At 40.0% G+C, this 22595-nt stretch overlaps 2 protein-coding genes across 2 annotated transcripts; both read right to left on the bottom strand.

Moving 5' to 3' along the window:
- Nucleotides 1-9451: 9451 nt before the first annotated feature.
- On the bottom strand, nt 9452-14344 carry LOC142949437 (CD209 antigen-like protein C). Its single transcript, XM_076091073.1, has 5 exons — nt 14113-14344; nt 13071-13193; nt 12269-12429; nt 11932-12035; nt 9452-10166 (listed from the first exon to the last, which is right to left on the bottom strand). The coding sequence occupies exons 1-5, from the start codon at nt 14225-14227 to the stop codon at nt 10022-10024; spliced, it is 648 nt and encodes a 215-aa protein (XP_075947188.1). The 5' UTR covers nt 14228-14344; the 3' UTR covers nt 9452-10021.
- Nucleotides 14345-15535: 1191 nt separating this feature from the next.
- LOC142949436 (uncharacterized) lies at nt 15536-21303 on the bottom strand. Its single transcript, XM_076091072.1, has 9 exons — nt 21202-21303; nt 20334-20584; nt 20054-20186; nt 19431-19524; nt 19206-19288; nt 18938-19098; nt 18732-18783; nt 17557-17641; nt 15536-17429 (listed from the first exon to the last, which is right to left on the bottom strand). The coding sequence occupies exons 2-9, from the start codon at nt 20582-20584 to the stop codon at nt 17053-17055; spliced, it is 1236 nt and encodes a 411-aa protein (XP_075947187.1). The 5' UTR covers nt 21202-21303; the 3' UTR covers nt 15536-17052.
- Between the last annotated feature and the right edge of the window lie 1292 nt (nt 21304-22595).

Genomic DNA, 22595 nt, shown 5'->3' with positions numbered 1-22595 from the left:
TAACGGTTTTAAACCGTTTTAAACACACACTTAATAACAAAAGAACGATAAACTGCTTCGTCAGTTTTAGTAAAAAAAACTCATGGTTTGGCCTAAAATGCCACTCTTGTATGTTAAGTAAGCTAAGACATAAGATGTAAATTAAAGTAAGTGAACATTGAACACAAACAATAGTCATCTAGGTGACAGTCTTGGGTTTAAAAAGTGTGTAAAATGAAAACTGAAAGTAATCAAAGTGATATTGATGCATCTCCAGTTTATGATAGTTTGTCTGTTTCGGTCATGCAAAGTAGATTTGTAACTGCATCGTGTATAACGGCTGCTGAATAAATGGATGAAATAGCCCAGCAGGACTTTGCTGCAGGAGAAAAATGTGAGTGAAACAAAACAAGGATAAATTGATGTGGGATGTAATTCTAGGAATGGTATGAACACATCTATTGATTTTGGTGACTGACTCAGTGTTACTTAAACTGTGAGACATTTTGAAAGAATCTCATGGAACTGAAGCAAACCCAATTTAATCAATCAGGCAGAACGTGATTCCTCTTTTTCTTATTGTCAACCAATCTCATTAAAACACTAAAACCAACAATGAATGTACCTACGAATGAGTATTGTGTGTGTATCAAACCATCGTGTTTCATATCCTGCTTAAGTAACGTTTGATAGAAACTATAGTGACCAGCTGTTTGAAGAAATTGCTAAATGTTTCTAAAAGATAAAAACTATTTTGTGAGATGTTTTTGAAGATTGATGTCTTCAGTAGGAACTAATGTGCAGTTAGACTGTAATGAGACGAAGTAACACATTGTTGGTTTTAGTCTTTGCATTGGAATTGTTGGCTATGTCAAAAATATAGAATACTACCAGCATGAAGTTACATTTGAAATGTACATTCTGACCTGTGATGCTAGCACATAGAGGATCAGAGAGATATCAGAGATATCGACTAAATTAAAAGTTGAAATTTTGATCATGCAGAAAGGTTAAAGAGACAACATTGACATCCTGTATAGTTATTTATAGCAATAGTTCCCATTATTGTCTCAATTTTGTCAGCGATGACAGTAAACAGACAAGACTAGTTTTATACATACATATTGAGAATGTTAGCGATTACGTGCAAATGAAACTCTTAAACAGACATCGGAGAGGCAGAAACTAAATGTGAAAATGTAAAGGATATTGACACAGTAAAATGGAAGTATTACTGGACTTTTCTTTTATGGTGTTAAACAATGTCCTTTATTAAAGCTCACAAACAGCCAAAACTCGTCATCACAGGAAGAAATGTGGAAGTGACACACTGAGGAAAAGAAATCATGGAATTTGAGGAATTGTCTCTGACACACGGAGATGTCACAGTGGGAATGTGTGTGTCAGAATCAGAATCAGAATCAGAACCGTTTATTGCCAATGTATGTTTCACATACAAGGAATTTGTCATGCCGGGTGGTGCATAACATTAAACAATCAACACAGTGTATGTACATGAATGGAATGCTGCTGACAGGGTTTTGTCACATGTGACACAATGAGTGACATTGGGACCATTAAGAAGAATACTCACTACAAACAGCACCTGCTCTGTGTATGTGTGTGTGTGTGTGTGTGTGTGTGTGTGTGTGTGTGTGTGTGTGTGTGTGTGTGTGTGTGTGTGTGTGTGTGTGAGACAATGCCAGAAAAACACCTGCTGCCTTTATGACCAACAAACACATCCTATGGCTCCTCAGAGACGCAAGTTTGATTCCCTGTGTACTGTAAAAGCACACACAGGCTCAGGTTGAATGCACATTGGTTTTTAACTTAAGAATCGTGCTGGCAGGGTGGAGCGTGGGCTTCATGACACGTTTCTTTTGTTAATTCTACATAAGGCTTCTCTCTACTTCAGACCATTGGGAGTGAATGTGTCTATTCACTAAAGTGGTGAAGGTGAATCCACAGCTGCGTCCCTACTTCTATGAAGACCAAAAGATATAATGACAAGAACAAAGACAGATTTGGAGGTTCCTGCATTTCCGGACGTCCGGCCCAAATGTTGGTGTTGGTCAGACTGAATAAGCAGTTTGAAGACATTACTTTAGATTCTGGTACTCACAAAGGGATTTGTCAAAAATATACATCAGCATAGTTACCAAACATTGTTGTTATCTACTTTACTGAGAGACTCCAGCTCTTACAGCTGTAAAGCGTTTCTTATTAAGATGTTACATTTTTCAATGACCGGCAGTTGAGATCAAAATTGCTTTTGATCTTCTATTATCGTCCGATACACATTTTAAAAACACAGACGGATGAGATGTGGTCTGAAGGCGCTATGGATTTGTATAATCACACTTTACATGCAGATATTTCTGCTCAGATGAGCCAACCCAACCAGCGAGAAACTGTGGTGTTAGAGTGTGACCTGCTTTACACACAGCTGTGGTGACTTGCTTGACCGGATGGCTTGATGTTCAATGGCTCACGCTGTTAATCACAAATATATCAAGATTATTCCAAATCACATTCAACAAAGAAAATAGGCCTTTACAACAATCAAAAGCAAAGCAAAGAGGCAAAACTCAAAATGATAAGCACACTTAAGCTGTCCTGAGGTCAGTCACTCGTCTTCAGCTTCAAATTGCCAACACCCAACTCTAATTGATTGGCTGGAGCGCCGTGGGAATTGTAGTCCTATAATTCTTTTCGTGTGGCCTTAAGAGGTCAACACCATACAGCAATATTGTTTCAGCTGCTTTAGCTCACAAAACGTATCTTCCTAATAATAAACTATGACCTCCCACAGTTACATCACTACTTCTGTAGACATCAGAGTGACCTTGATAGGCTGCCTTCATTTCATGTATTTTTATACACCTTTGTTTTGTTATTCAGCGTGGACTAGCAAACCCAGAGGAAACAGGTGCGATTAACGGAACAATTGTCATATAGTAAACCATCAGTGACACCACTGTGAAATATGAGTAAATAATGTCCATTAGCCTCTGGAGTCACCGGGATAAATGAGTTTAAATGTTTTCTAAGCAGCAAAACAAAGGTTTTCTTTGAGTTTGCACATTGGGGATTTCTCAGCTATGTCTCCTGTCTATGTTGTCCTGTGAAACAATAGAATCAGTGTCAGAGGCTTGGTCCATACAATGTTATCATAGGAAATATCAGAGGTCACAGAGGCAGGATCTCAATGAGACCTATTGGTGTTCCACTTCCTATCCACTTGAAAGCACCCACCAGCATGTCCTAGTAAAGCATTCTGTTGAGGTGAGTCACACATTAACAACAATAGCACATTTCTCAGCTCCTTTGGTGCATGCAAATATGAATCCTACTTGGGTTCGCCTATTATTCTCAGTGCTGACGTAAAGCTGTGACTGGGGCCATTCATGTCATCTTGTTTTCAAAAGCAACACTGATTGGCACAAGGCGGTCCGGCCGTTCTGAGGCGCTGGAGAAGTGTTGTTTGATGTTTGAACCAGCTTTGAACTAAAACAGTGGCTCTGAGCCGGGGCCTGTCGATCAGCGCAGTAACAATGTGGCCGTTCGGGGGCCGGCTTCGAACATTTTATGCAACGATTATTTGAGAGTTTAAGAATTGGAAAACTTGAATTCTAAAAGATTGTTTGTCAGTAATTAGGAAACTCCGTTGCACAGGAGACAGGTTTGCATTTTTTGTAATTAAAGTTTTTTATCAACTTTTTCAATGCATGCGAACATAATGGCACACACAACCAGTTAAATATAAATGAGAAAACTAAATGAATCTGGGCCACAAAATGAGCTACAAGTAGTAAAGAAGGTACAGTAAACTGTGGAGACTAGTGAAAAAAAATTGTATACTTGGGGTATCATATTTTTCTTTAAAAAACCTTGTAGGAAATGTCCTTCCTTTATATACATCAGAAACTTCATGCTTCCAACTTCATTACATGTTCCTTGGTTATTGGTAGTTCTTGTGATTAGAGCTTCAAAACAGGAAATGTCTGTCATCAATTGTGACCATTGTGCATGACCTGGTTTGGTCCGGCTCTTCCAATGGTGGAGAACAATCCTAGAAACAGTAATAAAGTCTAAACCTTAGTTTGGTAAACCTGGAGGTAAAAGAGACCGAGCTCCTAACAAGCAGAGCTGCAGAGAATCTGGAAACAAACGGACTAATACACCACTCGACGACACTTTCAATGACTTGTTTCTAAAAGGGAGAGACAAAAGAACGTTCCATGATTTCACTTGTAAACGTCAACCAGGAGTCCCAGGCATCTGTGACACCAGACAGGAAAATGGATTTGGGGTTTCTGATTATAAAACAATGAAGTTGTTAAGAAACAGAAATTAGTGTAATTAGAAATGTCCTTTCCTAGTGTATGTTCATTTTTACAGACATTCAGCCAAGGAGTCATGAAAGGACATTGTGAATACTCAGTCAACCACAGTTTGGCTGCTTTGAAGTAAAAACCACTAACAAAACAAAAGGTTTTAACACATTTCTTGGTTCATGAAATTTGCTCAACAGAAATACAAATGCTCACTCCACTTCCCCACATCTATCACCACTATTGATAACTTAGATTCAATAAGGAACACTTATCATGGATTCATGGGAAAATAACGTCAAATCTAATCACAGCAATCATTTTAATGCAGGATGACCTAAACTGTTCATGCGTCATGGTTTCTGACCCGCAGTATAAATTATTTGATTCTAATTTCACATGTTATTGGTTCAGTTCAAATCAAGCTCAAGATGTGAAAAGATTCAAACCTTCTTCCCTCCACACGGACCCGGACTCTTCGTGATCAGACCCATGGATTCATTCAACACACTGTGCTGCCACCTACTGGTGATAAAGTGCAATTCTACCTCATTAAAGTACAGATATGCTGTAAATACTCACTGATGTTACATGTTTCTTGATGTCTTGGCATCTTGTTCCGATGATGAATATTAATCCAGTAGCAATCAGTAATCATCAGTAACAATAATCCAATGTCATTGATGGTACATCACTGATATTTACTTGAAGTATATTTCCCTGATAATACTTATATACTTAGAATTAAGTACAATTTTGGACGCATGACTTCTACTTGTAATTGAGTATTTTCAAATTGTGGTGTTAATAGTTTTATTTAAGTAGAAGATTTGAATATTTCTTCCACCACTGCAGCTTGGAGGTATTATAACGTTATTACACAAGTATATACTTTGACTTGTCGGTGCAGAAAACAAAATATTTTGGTCTGTTAAAATGGTCACATGAATCAGTTTCTATTTAAAGGGCAGAATCACTATGCAGCATGGCCCCAATATACTTTACAATTAAAAAGAATACTTAGAACAAAGCACACAAGTAAAAGATCGATGGTAAAGGGATGCTAAAAGGGTAAAGGACCCGACTCAGTTGTAAGAATACAAAGGACAGAACACACAGCAGGCTAATAACATAATAAAACATGATATCAAACCAACCATATTAAAAACATGAATTAAAAAGGTGATGGACCAGACCAAGTACTGGGGTTGGCTGTAATAAAAAGCAGATGAAGGCAGGTTTTCAGTCTTGATCTAAAGATTTCAGCTGAGCGTGCATCTTTAACATGTAGAAAGCCAATGCAGAGATAAGACGCATACGGTAAACACTCTGCAGCCAAGCTGACTTTTTGTTAAATGAAGACAGCCAGCATCAAGAGAGCAAAGAAGGCGTGCCAGTATATACTATATGGTGTATTAGTTCAGACTAATACAGCCCTCAATGTTGACATCCATGTTCTCATACAAATGCATTTTTGGTTGGACCAACTGAATAGCTTTGTTTTATCAGCATTTAAAGGCATACAGTTCATCTTTTTTTCTGCTAGACATGCTAACTGTAAGAGTTGGGAAAGCTCATTTGGCTTTACATCTCTGTGTCGCTGTGTATCATCAGGCAGCACGGACCTGACCTGGAGTCAGCACACAGACACCATACAAAGACGGCAAGACAACTCTTCTTCTCCCCGCTAGCTGAAAGGCTTCAGAATACTGTACAGATGCAGAGTAGAGATTATTAGAGATTATTTTATTCTATTTTATAGAGGCAAGGCCAGGTTATTTATACAGCACATTTCAGCAGCAATGCAAAGCGCTCCACGTAAAGCATCAAAAGACAAAGTGCAAAAGAAAGCCATTATAAAAGGTCATGTAAAGTCAATTAAAAACTATAATATTCTACTGCATTCCTATTTTATCTTCTGCACTCTTTGTGTCTATGTCTGTGAGTCTCACTTTTACTGCATGCTTTTTCTTTCATACATTATGACATCTAGCATTGTTTTCTAGCATCTAGAAAAGATAAATACAACTACAGTCCATTCACCATTGGGATTGGGCCATCATGACTACTTAAACCTGAGTCATGATGATGATAATTGCGTAACCTTGAATTGACCTTTATGGAAGAGCTGTAACCCCGCCTGATTTATGAGGTTCATTCCAGTCATGTTTTGGACTTTAAGCCTCACTTTTCTCAGCTCTCTTTATGGAACGGTATGGATTGATAAACTGCGGTGGATGAACTGCAGGCTGATGAGAAGCAGGTGTGCAGACTGGGAGGAATGATTAGCTGATTACAGGTGTGTATGGTGAGCAGAGCCAGGAGGACAACGCCCAGACAGAGACAGGAGATAGGAGAGAGGAGAGAGGAGACAGGAGAGGGGAGAGAGGAGACAGGAGACAGGAGAGAGGGAAACACAAGAAACATTAGGAAGTAAACTGGAGCACGGCCATGGATGTGTCAACATCATCAATAGTTCTAAACCCTATAGGGGCTGTCTTAGGCTTAGCTGCATGACGGGTTTGAACCTGTGTTTGAACCTGTGTTGGAACAAAATCAGCTGAGATATAACCTGCAGTGTTGACCTGCTGCTGCATCCGGTGGACCTCACCTAAATGCCACTAGATGTCATTGTATCTGACGTTTTAACTTAAAGCTGCTGCAGACGAGCTGGTGGAGAGGTGGAGGGCATCGTAGGGTATATCAGTCGTCAAACAGCCCAGGAAAATGGACATTGATTCTAGATTCAAGTGGAGGCCCCTTAAGATAAAGGTCCAGAGAAAACACAGAACCAGGAGGAGAGAGGCCCAGAGACAAAAGAAACAGAATCAGAAAAAAGAATCACAACAAGCCCATTTCACTACAGAAGAGCCAGAAGAAAAGGTGGAAGAGCCAGAGTTGCTCATTGATTATTTGAACTGCATGTCACCAATACCTGATCCTTCTCCACACAAGAAGAGCCGAGAGTCTCTCTCCAAGGAAAGATCTTGGGGAAAGATTGAATGTTGGAGACTTGCGTGAGCTAGTCCTTCACAAATCCAATCTGCAAAGTCTATGCCTTCAGATAGACCATATATATATATATATATATATATATAATCTGTGCATTCCTACTGTTGAACAATGTTGGCGTTAAACAGCTTACTGCTTCAGAAGTTTAATGTCTTACCTTGTTTGCACGTTGAGTGATGATTAATTATTATGATATAATTATCTGTGAAAATGCAATCAGGTACATCAACTATCCTAGTTGTTCTCTACTTTACTTGGTGAGGTTGTGTGTAGATCTGTTCACTTTGCCCCTGATTCATTAATATGCATCACCCCAAACATATTTATGCATATAATATATATATATATATATATTAGAGCTGGGCAAGTTAACACGTTATTATCGTGTTAACGCATTAATTAATTAGCGCCGACAATTATTGTATCGCGAGTTAACGCATTTTTTTAATTTATTATTATTATTATAATTTTTTTATTTTATTTTTTTTATGGAAAGACAAGAGACAATACATAGACATAACAACAAGGGGATGACAAGAACAGTGGGATAAAAGCCAGCAAACATCCTATAGTCAGTTGTGTATGTGTGTGTGTGTGTGTGTGTGTGTGTGTGTGTGTGTGTGTGTGTGTGTGTGTGTGTGTGTGTGTGTGTGTGTGTGTGTGTGAATGTGTGTGTGAACGTGTGTGTGTATGTCCTTGAGCCTTTTGAGATGGGAAAAAAAAAAAAATAATAATAATAATAATAATAATAATAATAATAATTAAAAAACAACAACAACAAAACACAAAAAAACAGGTAAGTATTATTAATTTATTATTATTGTAACAGACTGTCTCATGTTTATCGTTTTGTATTGGAGATGATATGTCCCTTCAGGGTTGCCGTAGAGAAAAGGCGACTTCCGCTTCTGGTCGAGGGGGGGCGGAAATACAGAAAGAAGCTGCACCAGCTGTTGCTCTCTCTGGAGACTACTAGATATCGCTGCGGTAAAGTCAGCAGACACTCAGATCTCCGTGGTCAACTCAGCAGATACTTACACTTTAGTGCACCTATATGCTGAAATTCACGGTAAACGCATTTAAACGGCACAGATCGGGAGCGAGCGAAGGACTTTGAAAGTTAGCGGAAACATTAACGTGAGACAACATCCGGTTTCTTCAGATGAACATCCGGTTTTCAGAATAAGATGCCAACAAAGTATGAATTATATTCACATTAAGTATAAAACATGCTACCTGCATCTCGTGAACTAAATGTTATTGCACTTTAGTTCATATAGTAGTACTTTTAAAATAAAAATGCGCAATACACTACTTTTGAATTCATTATTGAACTTTGCCATAACAATGCGATTAATCGCAAAAAATCCATGCGATTAATCGCGATTAAATATTTTAATCGTTGCCCAGCACTAATATATATATAACAATATGTATATATATATATATATATAGTGTGTCAGCATTTGAAGCAAAACGTGGGTATATTTTATCCACTTATACACAAACTCCGTTGCTACAGTGATAGTGTAAATCTCAGCTGTAGACTGTGACACATTCTGCTTATTGTGTTAATAAAATATTAAATATTAAAATATGTTTCATGGACTGCTGTGGCAGGGGTCAAAAGTGAGGTTAGTTTTCTCACCTTCACACTGAACAGATTTCAAAATTCTATTTTTGCCAGGGTCCAGGGGTTTATTTGAAAAGGATCTTCAATGATCATGTATTGATTTAAAGTAAGAAGAAACCTGCAATTAAGAGGTTTTTAAAACCTGACACTGACCGTGTGAATAATATCCTGCTGATTATGCTGGAGCAGTGCATGTGTGCTCCTTTTTCGAACATACAAGTCATACCTATGTATATGTCACATGTGAAAACATCAAAAAATGTAACTTGGCTGCTCTCAGTCATTAGACTTTTGACAAAAGAAATTTTAGGATCAGGGAAATCTGGACAAATAAGCCAAGATGGTGTTTCCTTGACATTGAACCAAAAGCACGAATTTAAGACTTTTTAAAACCACTTACAATGACATTTAGTGCCAACTTCATGGCCATACAAACATATGAAGGATTCAATAGAAAATAATTATTTACCAAGTACTTGTTTTTAATAAAACATTTTATTATAATACTCACATTCAATATACAATAGCTTATGAGTGATGTGATAGAATTATTTGCAATTGTGATATTATATACAACTGTTGGTATTATCATTCTATTTCAGTCATTTAATTTAAGACTTATGCAGCTTAAGCCTAAGCGTTTGATGACATATGCCATATAACTATTATTATTATTTTCTTATTGTGTTGTAAAGTGATTACAAAACAAGTTCGGACAAATGCACAAACACGTAAACAGCTACAGACTTTTCATCTTATACACAGCAGATCTATCACAACTCAGTCACAGCAAACCGGCCAGAGATCAAATCCTACTCTATCTTCCCTTAAAGGGCCAGTGTGTAAGATTTAGTGGCATATAGTGGGGAGGTTGCAGGTTAAAACCAACTAAATCTTCTCCTGTGTGATTAATATTATATGTATTATTGCTGCTCAACAAAGCCTTCCTGCTGGTCCCTTTGTGGTTCTGACATTCGGTTTTATTGTTTACATCAAGAACAAACACAAACAGGACTAGTTACAGCAGAGGAAGGTGACGGCAGAGTACACACTTCCGTTCAAGCTACCCTAACGTTTGCTCACAGATCCACTGGAGTCTGGCACTACAGTTGAAGTCGTTTAAGCCAATGAAATCAATCATTGTGCGAAGGTCACCACAGTCTTCTCCTCCAAGCGAGTCATCAGGCTGGCCACGGGCCCAGTCCAACCTGCAGACAGACAGTTCAACTCAGCATGAGATGGCACATGTTTTCTAATATTTATTTTAGCTAATCATGTAAGGTCTCCAGGGAAGAAGGTGCGTGACTCCTGACAGAAGCTTTTTTTTCTTCATCAGGGACATACTGGTATTTATTTTTCTAAAGATGTATTTATTGCTTTCAGCGCGGTGCATTTTTGGTTTCAGGACAAACTACATTTGCTCTTGCGTCACCAAACTAACTAACTGTGCCCCTGTTCTCCTCTCATGTGTCACAAATAGCTGTTGTAAAACAATGTTAAAAGAGGAACGTTACCATCTAGGTTCTTACAACATCCAAAAGTGTAGTGTCACGAGGACTTTCTAGTCTTTTTGTTGTTTTGCCTGGCCTGGCTCTCCGTCCCTGACCTGCCGTCCTCTGACCATCCACCAGATGCTCTCAGGCTCTCCCCTGTTGCCATTTCCCTCATCAGCTCTGCCGACGAGGTAAATGCAACAGGTGTGTAAGTGTGGTGATGTGAGGAGAGCAGGACTGGCTGCTGGTGGTTAGAGAGGATGGCAGGTCCGAGGAGTGAGAGGAGGATAGATGGGCTGAGGGAGCAGAGAGAGCTTGTAGCTTGTACAGATTCTGGATCAACGGCAAAGAATCGCTGCGTGTGAGATTACTGTCAGACTGAGTACTGTTACTCATTACTGTGCAACAGCCGCCCCTGTTGGTTCCAATGGTGTAGTTATCATGCAAAGTAGGCCCATTCCCTACAAAAAACAGCTGTGAGAGGACGTAAAGATTTCTCCCAAATCCTCTGTCCATAAAGGGTCTGTCTCGAGCCCTGCAGGTATCTGAGGTACATTTATTTGTAATTTCTCATTAGTATTTGAAATTCATAAGTTGTACCGTCAAAATCATAATTCTTGAACACAATCTGTGCCAACAAGCCTGGTATGACCAACAGATTTGATATATCTAATGCACTAGGTTTTCAACTAACTTTAATGTAAACCCATCAGTCTCATTGTTAGACGGTCAGGGCAACTGATGAGAGAGCAAAACAAAGTCCGTGTAGTCAAAACAAACCCGTTGTTCATGTCTCATATGAACCAAAGTCAACTTTCACATATGTTACCTTAGTTTTGGTAACTTCCGTACTTTACTAATGCCAGTTATGTAAGAAAAAGTACTTATTTTACGTAATAAACATACTTATTTTAACCCAAACCACAATCTTTCCTACACCTAACCAAGTAGTTATCTTGTCTAAATGTAACTAAGTAAAACCTACGTTGGAAGTTTATTTGGAAAGAAGACTGTATGCATGTCACAAGTAGAATCTGTACGTCTTCTGTGAACACGGAAATTTATTTTGAAAAGACACTATGCACGTAGCGAGCGGGAACTGACATGCCGTCCCTCACACGTCCACAACTGACGCAAGAGGGGGAACCTAGAGCGACATAGTCTGAAGCTTAGGAGCACTCACCAAGCATCAGTATTTGACGAGTTGGGAGTGAGAATGTGTCGCTTTGGTTGAAAGTGTGTTGCATCTCTAACCAGCGTAATTGACGAGTGTGGAGAGTGATGTCACAGTTTACACATATACTGCAGCAAAGGTGAGAAGTTCAGCAAAGAACACGATATAAAACTGAAACATCATTCCCTAAACAGAAGTCTAAAGCACTGTCCATGTAATGACATGCATTCCTCATCTGAATGAATCGTAACAAAGGGTGTCACTTCCTGCAGCACAGTTCCCCATGTATGTCTATCAGTATCTCACCTGTCTCTTTTCACTGGTGTTCCATCCACCCAGATCCAAGTCCCTTCCTCCTCCCTGTCAGTCATACCAACCCACGCTGCCATGGTGACTCCAGTGAGGAAGGCCTGTCAGAAAGCAACCGGCTCAAAACACAAAGGAACTACAGAATCACACACTGCTGATTTAGATATCTCAGTTTCTGGATCATCCCACAGAGCATTTGTAGCAATGACATTCAGTTTAATAATGAGCAAACAAGATGTCCGCATGACATTCACAGAGGCTATTTCTTTACAGATACACTTTAGAAAACAAAGAAGAAGCAAATCAGGAAGCTGCAAAATGAACATGAAGGTACCTGTTCCTGTCTGCTGTTGATGATGACCAAGTCAGCGTCTCTCTGCACACAGTCCTGCCGGCTGCCGTCCCAGCTCCTCCTCTGTGAGGAAATGTAGTAACAACTGGAGCCGAACATCCGCCAGCCCTGTGGACACCTCTCTTCCTCTGCCTCTGCCTCACCTCATCACAGCAACACAGACATAGCACGTCACAACACAGACCACAGAGGACAGAACAGTCTCATGATGCAACAAAGAGCAGCATGCTGCTAAACACAATGCCTTCTCACAACGCTTGGTCCGTTCAAGGTTCCCCTCTAGCATCAGTTGTTGACGTGTAAGGGAAGAAGTGTCAATAAAGACTCATGCTGTTCTTTTCAAAATACACTTCCAACACTATTAACCCCTATATATATATATATATATATAAATATATATACTGTACATTAATCAAACATCCTAAAGCTGTATCAATGGATTGGTTTTGTTTTTGGTCACTTTGGCGATCACAAATCACCTTGTAGTTGTAATGGTGATTTTGTTGGCAAACAGTTTACAACATGTCTACACATTAACAGCTGCAGAGCAACATGATGATTCATGAGGAATGGTCTTTGTGTCCACCTGATGAATGCAAGTCCAATATTCTCAGCTCCTGATGTAGCCATCTGTCTATTTAGCTGCTAAATGCTCCACTATGTTCACCAGCTCCATAGCTGTGTCTGTCTGCTGTTTGGTGTGAACCCAAAGAGCCCGGTGAGAGGCTGTGGAACCAGAACAGTGAGCTAAGCTCGAGAGCTGCAGTCAGGTATCTGTACCTACCTTTATCAGTGGCCTTTATCACTGGCTCTGAGTGCAGAGCCAGTCTCAGAGAGATGTTGAGAATCACCTGAAGAACACACAGCAGACCACAGCACAGCAGAACCACACTGAGATGTTTTAGCTCTGAACAACACACACACACACACACACACACACACACGGAAAACAATTTCTTAGCTCAATTCTGGTCGTATTAGTCAATCAAAGAATACATCATGTACTTAATATTAACTTTATAAATCCACTTAAATAATCATAATAATAATATTCTTATGTTATTAACTATGTAACTATACTTTACCACAAAAACACAACAGCACTTTAATAATAATAATGTTAATTTTCTTATGTTATATTAAGATTATTATCTCAGACTTCTGAGAAAAGTTTTCATGAAAAAAATAGTTTTTTTTTCAGAAGTAACGAGATACCTCAAAAACCTGCAGAAGCTCTCTTTTCCTTCATGGAAGCAAACCTCTCCGCTCTGTTTAGTTGAATCATTGAGAAACTAATGAAGAATGACGTGAGTGCTACTGAGTTTCTCTCAAGTCACCTCATTCAGTCCGAATGCATTTCTGATGCATCATCTTCTATCTGTGAAGCAGGCCATGTTGGTTCAACTGATTCTGGAGAAACAAGCTAACGTCCAGCAGATCAGAACCACAGACTGTATATAAGAACAACAAAGTCCTGAGGTCCTGCACAAAGTCGACAAACTAATAATAATACCATCTATATTACTTAATATGTCTAACAGTATCTCCCGACATCTCAAACCCACACCAAAATAAAACCAGATTAAACTGACGGGAGAAGTTTGCTTCCTCTATTGGGATATTGAGGTATCTCGTTCTTTCCATGACGTTTCTCATAATTCTGAGATAATAATCACATTTTTCAAATTAATTCAGAAAGAGAGCAAATGTTTTTTCCTCTCAGGTAAATACATTCCATTCTTCATATATATAATATATATATACTGTATACTGTATATATATATATATATATATATATACACATGTATCTGTCCCTGATTACTTACTTGGTTTGGGATTCTTCTCTGTAGCAGCATTCTCAGTTTCAGGTTTGGGGAATTGCTGATAATTATCATCTTCAAAGTTGATGTGAGCCTCACTAGAGTGAAAGAACACAGCCATTGTGAAGCAGCTTCAGTGGGAAAGTGTGTTTTCTGACGTGCAGCACTCTGAACACGACAACCCTTTCCTGTTTGTCACTGGCCCTCCTGTCCTGTGGAGAGGAAGTAATGGTTTCCTATATAGACAGTATGCACTTGATGCTTATTTGGCTATGTTTCTTTCTTATTTAATATATATTTGATTCACATTTTAGGAGAAAATCAGTGAGAATATTTTCAGATTTCATTCTTTTTAACAAAGTATTTATTTAGGGTTTTGTTGTGTTACAACAGGATCTTTAAAACATTTTTTTTATATTTTACTAAATAGTATCGAGATAAAACACATTTTTAGTGTGTTATTTAAGAATACGTGCTTGGTGTGTTTATGAGTTATGTTACACAGACCTTTTCAGATTATATGAAAATGAAGTTTCCCATTTTTATGTTTTGCCAAATGTAAATTCAAATGACATTTCAATAATAATCATCCCCCTGTAAGGCAGCTAAACTTCAAACTTCAAACTTTTTCCATTTGAAGTACTTCACGATGAGCCAGTCAGATCAAAATCAAACTGATGTCATTCTAGCTTTCCTGACTGCCAATTGGTCCTTGCCTCAAACTGGAGATGACATCATCTCAGGTGGGACAGGATAAGAAAGTGTTTCTCAGCAAATTAACTAAAATATTCCCCCATGTATTCACTCTGTAGAAACGTCCTGTTGAGGAAGAAGCAGTGATTACTGTGGTGGAAAATTTCTAGGTTAATCGGGAGAAGAGAGTTTTTGTTCACAAATCAATAATGAAGTCATCAGAAGATTCAAAGTTGTCTTTTTCCATTTATTCTCTTGCAAGAGGGAAGAAAGCACAACAGCTACGTATTCAGTAGACTGTGTGAATGCTTCGACTAACTACAGGATTCATCATCCTTTATACATGGATATGTCCTTCTGTACATAAATCATACACAGGGGAGGTCTTTTGACACCAGCTGTCTTGATCTGCTTCTTGTCTTGCCAGGTGCGTTCAACTGAGAGGAAGTTAGTTTCAAGGTCTGTTCTCAAACTTGCCATACAGACAAAGAAGACAGTGTGACTTCACTTCCCCTTCTTGTGTGAGAGCGTGTGATAAACCAAAAGTAAGAAAAAACAGGACATCTGCTTCATAAATTGATTAACTACTTCTGCAGGACTGCTGTTTTGTGTCTGTGGTCCTCACTTTCAGTGGTACATGTTTTAAAACATAACATGATACTATAACATATTTTCCCATTACATTACAGCAGCAGCTTTACACAACAGGGTTACAGAGACACAAGAGAAATGTGGCTCACGCTCCTGTCTTACACAAAGACATTTATTTCTATTGAAGCAGCTCATTAAATGGGGAAAACACTGACATGTAGAAAGCATTCTGGTACAAAAATATATACAGTACATATACAATATTACATGAGTGAAAATAACTTGTCCTAGCATCACGTTCACACCCCAACGTGACTCTTCAGCTGATTATTTTAAACAAAACATGCAACTGACTGTCCATGTTTCAGACCGTAAAACCAACATGACACACAATGGATGAGACTGGACCTCAACACACAGAGATACATTTAGAGAATCAAGCCTGAGTGTAGAATCAAAAAGTAGAAAAGTTTGGTGTATTATTTGGACATTAAATGCATGTATTTTCTGCTCAACTGTAATTTGACTGCATCTGCAGGAGGACCAGAATCCATCAGAGCTCATCCTTTAGAGGACCGAGGGGATCCCAGCGGACGTATATGCAGTTTGTAAATGCGGGAAAACCCACTAAGACAGGCAACCGCCTCCTTTAATGCTCCTATTTCCAGGAGAGGAGTATGCCTTTGTATTTATTCTGGTGTGTCACCAACAGGTTAGTAAAACAGTGGAAATAATAATGCAGTTACTTCTTTTTTTTTTTTTTTCATCCGTTACTTATTCAGTCTCTCTTCAAACTCTATGTCGACTCATTTGGAACAATGTTGGAGCTGTGCTTGGATCATTGGCCTCTCTGCTGGTAGGAGCCGGAGCCGATAACTACCTGACCACTGCAGAGGCATTTGTCCTGGGAGTGAATGCCTATTGAGACCTTTCCCTCTAAACAGGGGCAACAGAGAGAGACAACCATTCCCACCCGCAGGAACTTTAGTCACCAATTAACCTCAGCTGCATGTTTGGGTTTTTTGGACAGTGGGAGGAGTGTGTGTGTGTGTGTGTGTGTGAGGGAGACCAATGAAAGCATAGTTATGAATATTTTACTTTAACTTCTGCCAATCAATTCCCCCAAATCCTTTTATACGTGTGTGTGTGTGTATATATAGCATATGTTACACACTATCCATTGATCCTGTCTGTCTAATGATATATTTAATATTTGCCACTGATACAAGAGGAAGTAGTTCCTTTCCATGCGTTTGTTTTTTCTTATGCAAGTCCTGCTAGCTCATTAAAATCATAATCATGAAAGAGTCAAGAAGCCACGTCTGTTTTGTTCAAAACTATTTGTACCCAGTTGAGCTAGAAAAGAAAACAGTACTTGTGTTTAGTGTGAAAATCAAAACAAGCATGACATTTACATAAAGTCAAAGGCTCTTCAGGTCTAGATGGGAAAAGTTATAGTTTTAAACTTAAAAACACTGCAGCAGCAGAATATGCACATTACTGAGCTCCGTCAGCAATGTTAATATTTCATACTCCGTGATTGTAGAGCCTAACAAACAATTAACAAGCACAGCCAGGATTTGTCCAGTCTGACAGTCCACAAAAAGATGACAACCCAAAACAACTCACCAGCAGGAGCTCTGGTTAGTGTGTACATGTTCATTACTGGGGGGGAGGAGGGGGAGGAGGAGGGGGGTCAGTGAAGGGCACAGAGTTTGGTGGCCAGAGAGAACAGGAGAAAGACGGGTTGAAGTAAGAGGGAGGAGGAGGGGGGGGGTACAGGGGGAAGTTGGGTGGGGGAAAAAAGTGAGACGGTGGAGGAGGGTAAGGGCAGGGAGGGGGGAGGTACATGGGACGCACATTAGTGTGTCTGGGGGGTGGGTGTATGTGTCTGGGTGGAGCGGGTGTGTGGCTGAACTGTGGGTGGTTATTCCTCGGGTTCTGGTGCCTGAGTGGAGGTCCTGCGTGTCTTGATGGGAAACCCCTGCTGACATTACGCTGCTGCAGCGAGGTGTTCTGGGTAACGTGGGCAGGAGTATCTGGAGGGAGGAAAAAAAGATCTGATGAGGCAGAGTAAGGTTTATTACTTTCCACTTCGTTCAGATGATGACACCATAAAACCACCCAAACATGTCAGCTACCGTCTTCCTGTATGCGTGCAAATACCTGGATTGTTATTGTCCTTCTTTCTGGAGTTCTTCAATTTCCTCTTGGCTTCGTGTTCTCTCTCATCATCACTGTAATCTAAGGCCTGGAGAGAGAGGAGAGGGACAAAGCACCGCATCGTTTAGAGGCTAGTGGAAACTCTTCAGATGAACTTTACAAAGTAACATGAGTCAGAAACATCGTCAGCTACAACCACTGCTTTCTTCTTAAAATGACTCGGTCTATATGAACAGTAACATGCACCACGTTACCGTCAGAGTTCACTGATCAAAGCATTATTAAACTCCTGAGGATTTCACAAAGAAGGCCACTTTGTTTTGAAATGCTTTTGAAAAATGTTCAGCCAGTCTACAGCGTATTCAACCTTTTGTTTCTTTACAATGCTTTTAATACTTCTTTTTAAGACTTCTTTCTGTTCAGGTATTGTATAAAGGGAATAAAGTAGTCCATGAATATGAGATATGGGTTAACAGCTATATTCCTCTTCGGCAGTGTGGAGGTTGTTCATGGTGTTTTCACGGATACACTCTGTTCTTCACAGTACATTTTGCACATTGAGCATAAACAGTGCGCCATCTGCTAACTATTTCCCATGGGCGTATGCCAATTCCACCATATTTTCAGGATACACCGATTACAAAAAAATGAGCTTAACAAAGTTGTCACTCATCCGGCGGTCGCACTGTGCTTTACTACACTGTGACATGGGTTCGGTCACTGCATGCGCAGTCACGCCATGAAGTTCCCCCCCGCTCACCCGCTGGAGAAAGTCCTCCGGATCGTTTTGTATCATCCCATAGACTTGTTTTAACGTGGAGGGAGACCAGTGCAGTGCAGCTGGCTAGAGATAATGCCACCATGCTTTCATGCTACCGTGGTTACAGAGAATGAGCCAAACAGCGGATCCTAGCCAGCCCTAACGATGACAATGCGTTCGAGACTCCTCAGTTCTGATTGGTTGCCTTCATTCAGGCACGGTGGAATATTGCAAATGCCATTCGGAGCACTAGGGGGAGCCAAAGGAACCTGTTTTTTTGTCCCAGATTACATGTCTCATGTCCTACTGTCAGGATACAGTGACAGTTTCCTCAAATATGACAACAAGCTGTTTTAATTAAAGTTAACTTCTGAACCTTTAATCAACATGCTAGTTCACATTCCAGTCCTGTGCTTACCTCCTTTGGTGGCTCTTGGTCGTTCTTCCAGGATGCATCAGATCCCTTAAAACTGAAGGAAAAGCAGGTTTAATTTCACAGAAACAAACTTCACTTCATCTTATCAAAGTGACTACTGCTCAACAAACTAACTAAATAACTAATCCTTCTATTTGTCTTGCTTTAATGTGCTCCATGCATCATATACTGTGTGTGCATGCACTTACACTTTGAGCTGTTGTGTGAGGATGTAACTCGTGTACTCTTTGTTGTCCGGTGTGTAATAAACAGTCTGTCCCTCTGTCAGCCCCTTGCTGCTTATCTGGTCCACAGAGTTAAAACGCAAAATATAGAGAGGACTGGACACTGGACCAAATACCTCAAACACCTGAAACACATAAACAAGAGAACATTACCATGTAGGAACCAACAGGACGCTAACGGAGGACATAAATCACGAGTAGACAGAGGTAAAGCCTCTGCTGGTCCACCCACCTTGCCAAGAGCCAGCCTATCAGACGTAAAGATGATGCTGTCGTCAGTCAGAGGGGGCGTGTCTTTCAGAGACTGGATTACAACTGCAGACATCCAAAGTGCGGTTAAAAAAAATGCACATAAAAGCCTCCACTGACACTATTCTCTACCTCAGAAAAACTCTGTTTCCAGTTGGTTAGAAAGTTGCAGTGTGACCTTAGCATGAATGTGTGTTTGTATATTTACCAAGTTGCTGTATAACACTGGAGACTGTTCCTATAGGCTGCAGTTCTGCATCTTCTGGTAACGACACAGACACCTCCTCCACTGCTGGCAGCTCCTACACACAAACAGTCAGCTTTTTGGTCTAAACGGTCAATTTGATCATCGGGTTTAGAACACAATGGGGGAAAATAGTGTACGGTAAGTAGTGTAATAAGATGCTTGTGCATTCTGGGACACCTTGTGGGGAGTGTACCCTCCTTACAAATGAGAACAGAACACAGTGTGTGTAAAAGGAAAAGAGCTGCCACACTGCACACTTATTGGGCGACTGTGGCTCAGTGGTAGAGCCTTCAGAGGATCGGCGGTTCCATCCCCAGCTCCACCAGTCTATGTCCATGTGTCCTTGGGCAAGACACTTAACCCCAAACTGCTCCTGTAGCTGTGCCTACAGTGTGTGAATGTTAGATAGTCCTGATGGGCACCTTGCATGGTAGCCCCGTCATCAGTGTATGAATGAATGATGACATGTAGTGTTAAAGAGCTTTGAGTGGTCAGAAGACTAGAAAAGAGAAATACAAGTACAGTCCATTCACCATACTAGCAGTGCAGGACTCCTTACAAACACTGATGACAGACAGACTGACCTCGAGCAGGACTTCATCTCTGGTCTTGATGGGGGCTGGTTGGCTGAAACCCTCGTCGTCATCCTCAAAAATGGGGGCAGAGGGAGAAGAGGAGGATGAAGAAGAAGAGGAAGAAGAAGAGGAGGATGAAGAGCTGGAGACAGGAGAGGAAAAGCATCAGTGAATTATTTGTATCTATTCTTGTGCATCAGTGAATTATTTGTATCTATTCTTGTGCTGTAACCTGAATGTTCAGTCTTACTACATCAACAACAAGCCTTCAGTCAGATTGTATGAATACCTGTCTGAATCATCTGAATCCTCGTCCTCACAGGCCCCCGTCTTACAAACAGCGTCTAGAGAAAGCGCTGCTGCTGTGGAGTCTGCATGTACATCTCCTTGTTCCTCTGGATGCTTTTCTGTATTTGATGATGTGTCTGCGTTGACGGGTGTTACCATGACATTTTCTAGTTGAGACATCATGGTAACCTCCATCTCTTCCTCGTGCACTGGTGTCGTCTGTCCATTCTCCTCAGGTACGTTTTCATCCATCTGAAGCAAACACATTCAAATATTTGATGGCAGGTCTTCAGATAACACATGACATTAAAGGATCCACAAAGCAGCTTTTTATTTTAGTCACTTTCTTTTACCAACTGATGGACAGCCGTCACTTCTTCCAAAGGAAACAAAAGATAGAAGCGTGCTCGGTGTAAGGACCCATTCAATGTAACGTTAACAGGAACTTACACTGTTCACCGTACAGAATGGCACCGTGAGTTTAAATACTTCACGTTAAATGTGTTCAGCTAAAGTTAGAAGTAAAAAGTACCTTAGCACGAAGGTTCAAAGGACAACTCTAACAGTTGTCTCCATTTATTTCAAAACTAACTAACTGTTATGTACAAAATCAGAAAAACGGAGTTGACAAGCAGAATAAAATCACAGTAAGGACAGTCTAAAATCAAAGACATTATAAATAGTAACGTTAGCTAATTTACATCCACGTTAGCGCCAGTCGGCTAACTAGCTACAAGCTAACCATGGCTATTTAAATTACGAAGTTACGGTTAAACAGTCGCCAGCCAGCTTGATGCCAGGACTCCTTTCCAGTGAGTTCGATAAACACCATGTCAGCAAAGTAACAATGAGTTTGCTGAAAGTAATACCTGTTCGTTGGTGGGGCTACTGAATCCGTGCTGCGTACAACCTCATGTCACCGCATGAAACTCCTAGCCAGTGTAACACCGCCACAATGAACCAAACTACTTCCGTTATCAACCTTCAAAATATAGGCTTCATAAACGAGTGTTTAAAATGACTGCTAAACAAACACAAACTACAATAAACACATACAGTACAATGACAAATTATGCAAGAAAAAATATTTAATTTCGTCCTTTTCACATCATACAGCAAGCCTACATTGATAAACGCATTCAGTAGGTATGATTAGGCACTTCATTTGACAATAGAAAATTGCTTCTTAAGTCCATATCATATTGTAAAAATCTATTCATTGCTGATTTACGTATTGAAAAAAATGTGCAATCAATACATGTTGAAATAATTATAATAATGATTCGTTCTTTTGCTATATTTTGGTGCCAAATTATTCCTACAATTTATTCTGAAGGCAAAATTATTAAATTCCGGTAGTAATCTTTCTCTCTGTGAACTTGATGCAGCACAACGTCTACTACAACACGTGGGGTATGTTTATCCGGGTGTGCGCACGGCTGTATATTGTATACTGTATATATATACTGTGTTTAAACACTTCTCTCAGGCTCTCTTTTTTTTGCTACTACTTGGTATAAGTTACGTTTTTCAAGGTTTTTGTTGGCACTTTTCTTCTTTTTTGGGGGGGGGGTGTTAAGCCTCACTTTTCTTAGCTTACTTTATGGTAGAGGCCCCACGAGTGGTGGGCCGAGGTCCCAATGTCCCTCTTAAGGCCTTACACCATGATCCCTCAGGGACTTGCTGACATCCCCTGTTAAATGGTTGAGTGTGAGAGACTGTGAGGGCTTCAAATGTTGTAAATACGAATGGGACAGCACTTTGCTGCAACATATCACGTTACCATGAAAACATCAAAATTCCTTACATAGAAGAGGCAGCGCTCGAGACAAAAAGATAAATTGGCTGCTTACAGATGCATTACGATGTGTTTTATTCATTAGTTTCATTGTTTGCATAATGCTTATGGATGCTAAATGAAAAAAATGCTACAAGTCTGCATAAAGATGATAAACATGTCCTCTTGTTTTCCTCTTCTTAATGTAGCATCAGTCATCTACCACCTCTGTGTGTGGTGTGGTCCTGCTGGCTCTGCTCACCCACCTGCAATAAGCAAATCATCCCTCCAAGTCTGCACACCTGCAGTTCATCCACGATTTCATGTGTTTGTGTGTTCAATCTTTCATTCTTGTTTCTGAGTAAATGTAATATTCCAGGCTAAACACCCATGTGCCGTCCTCTTTGTTAACCTTTTTTTACGCCTCCATGCTTCCACTGGTTAACCCGTGTTTAACGTCACATTGCAAAGAATTGTGGGTAATTC

This window comes from Anarhichas minor, unplaced genomic scaffold (genome assembly GCF_050575085.1).
Source record: "Anarhichas minor isolate MPS153535 unplaced genomic scaffold, ASM5057508v1 ptg000014l, whole genome shotgun sequence".
In the NCBI taxonomy this organism is placed as follows: Eukaryota; Metazoa; Chordata; class Actinopteri; order Perciformes; family Anarhichadidae; genus Anarhichas; species Anarhichas minor.
The sequence above is the reverse complement of the archived record's forward strand: the minus strand, read 5'-3'. Positions and strand labels throughout refer to the sequence as shown.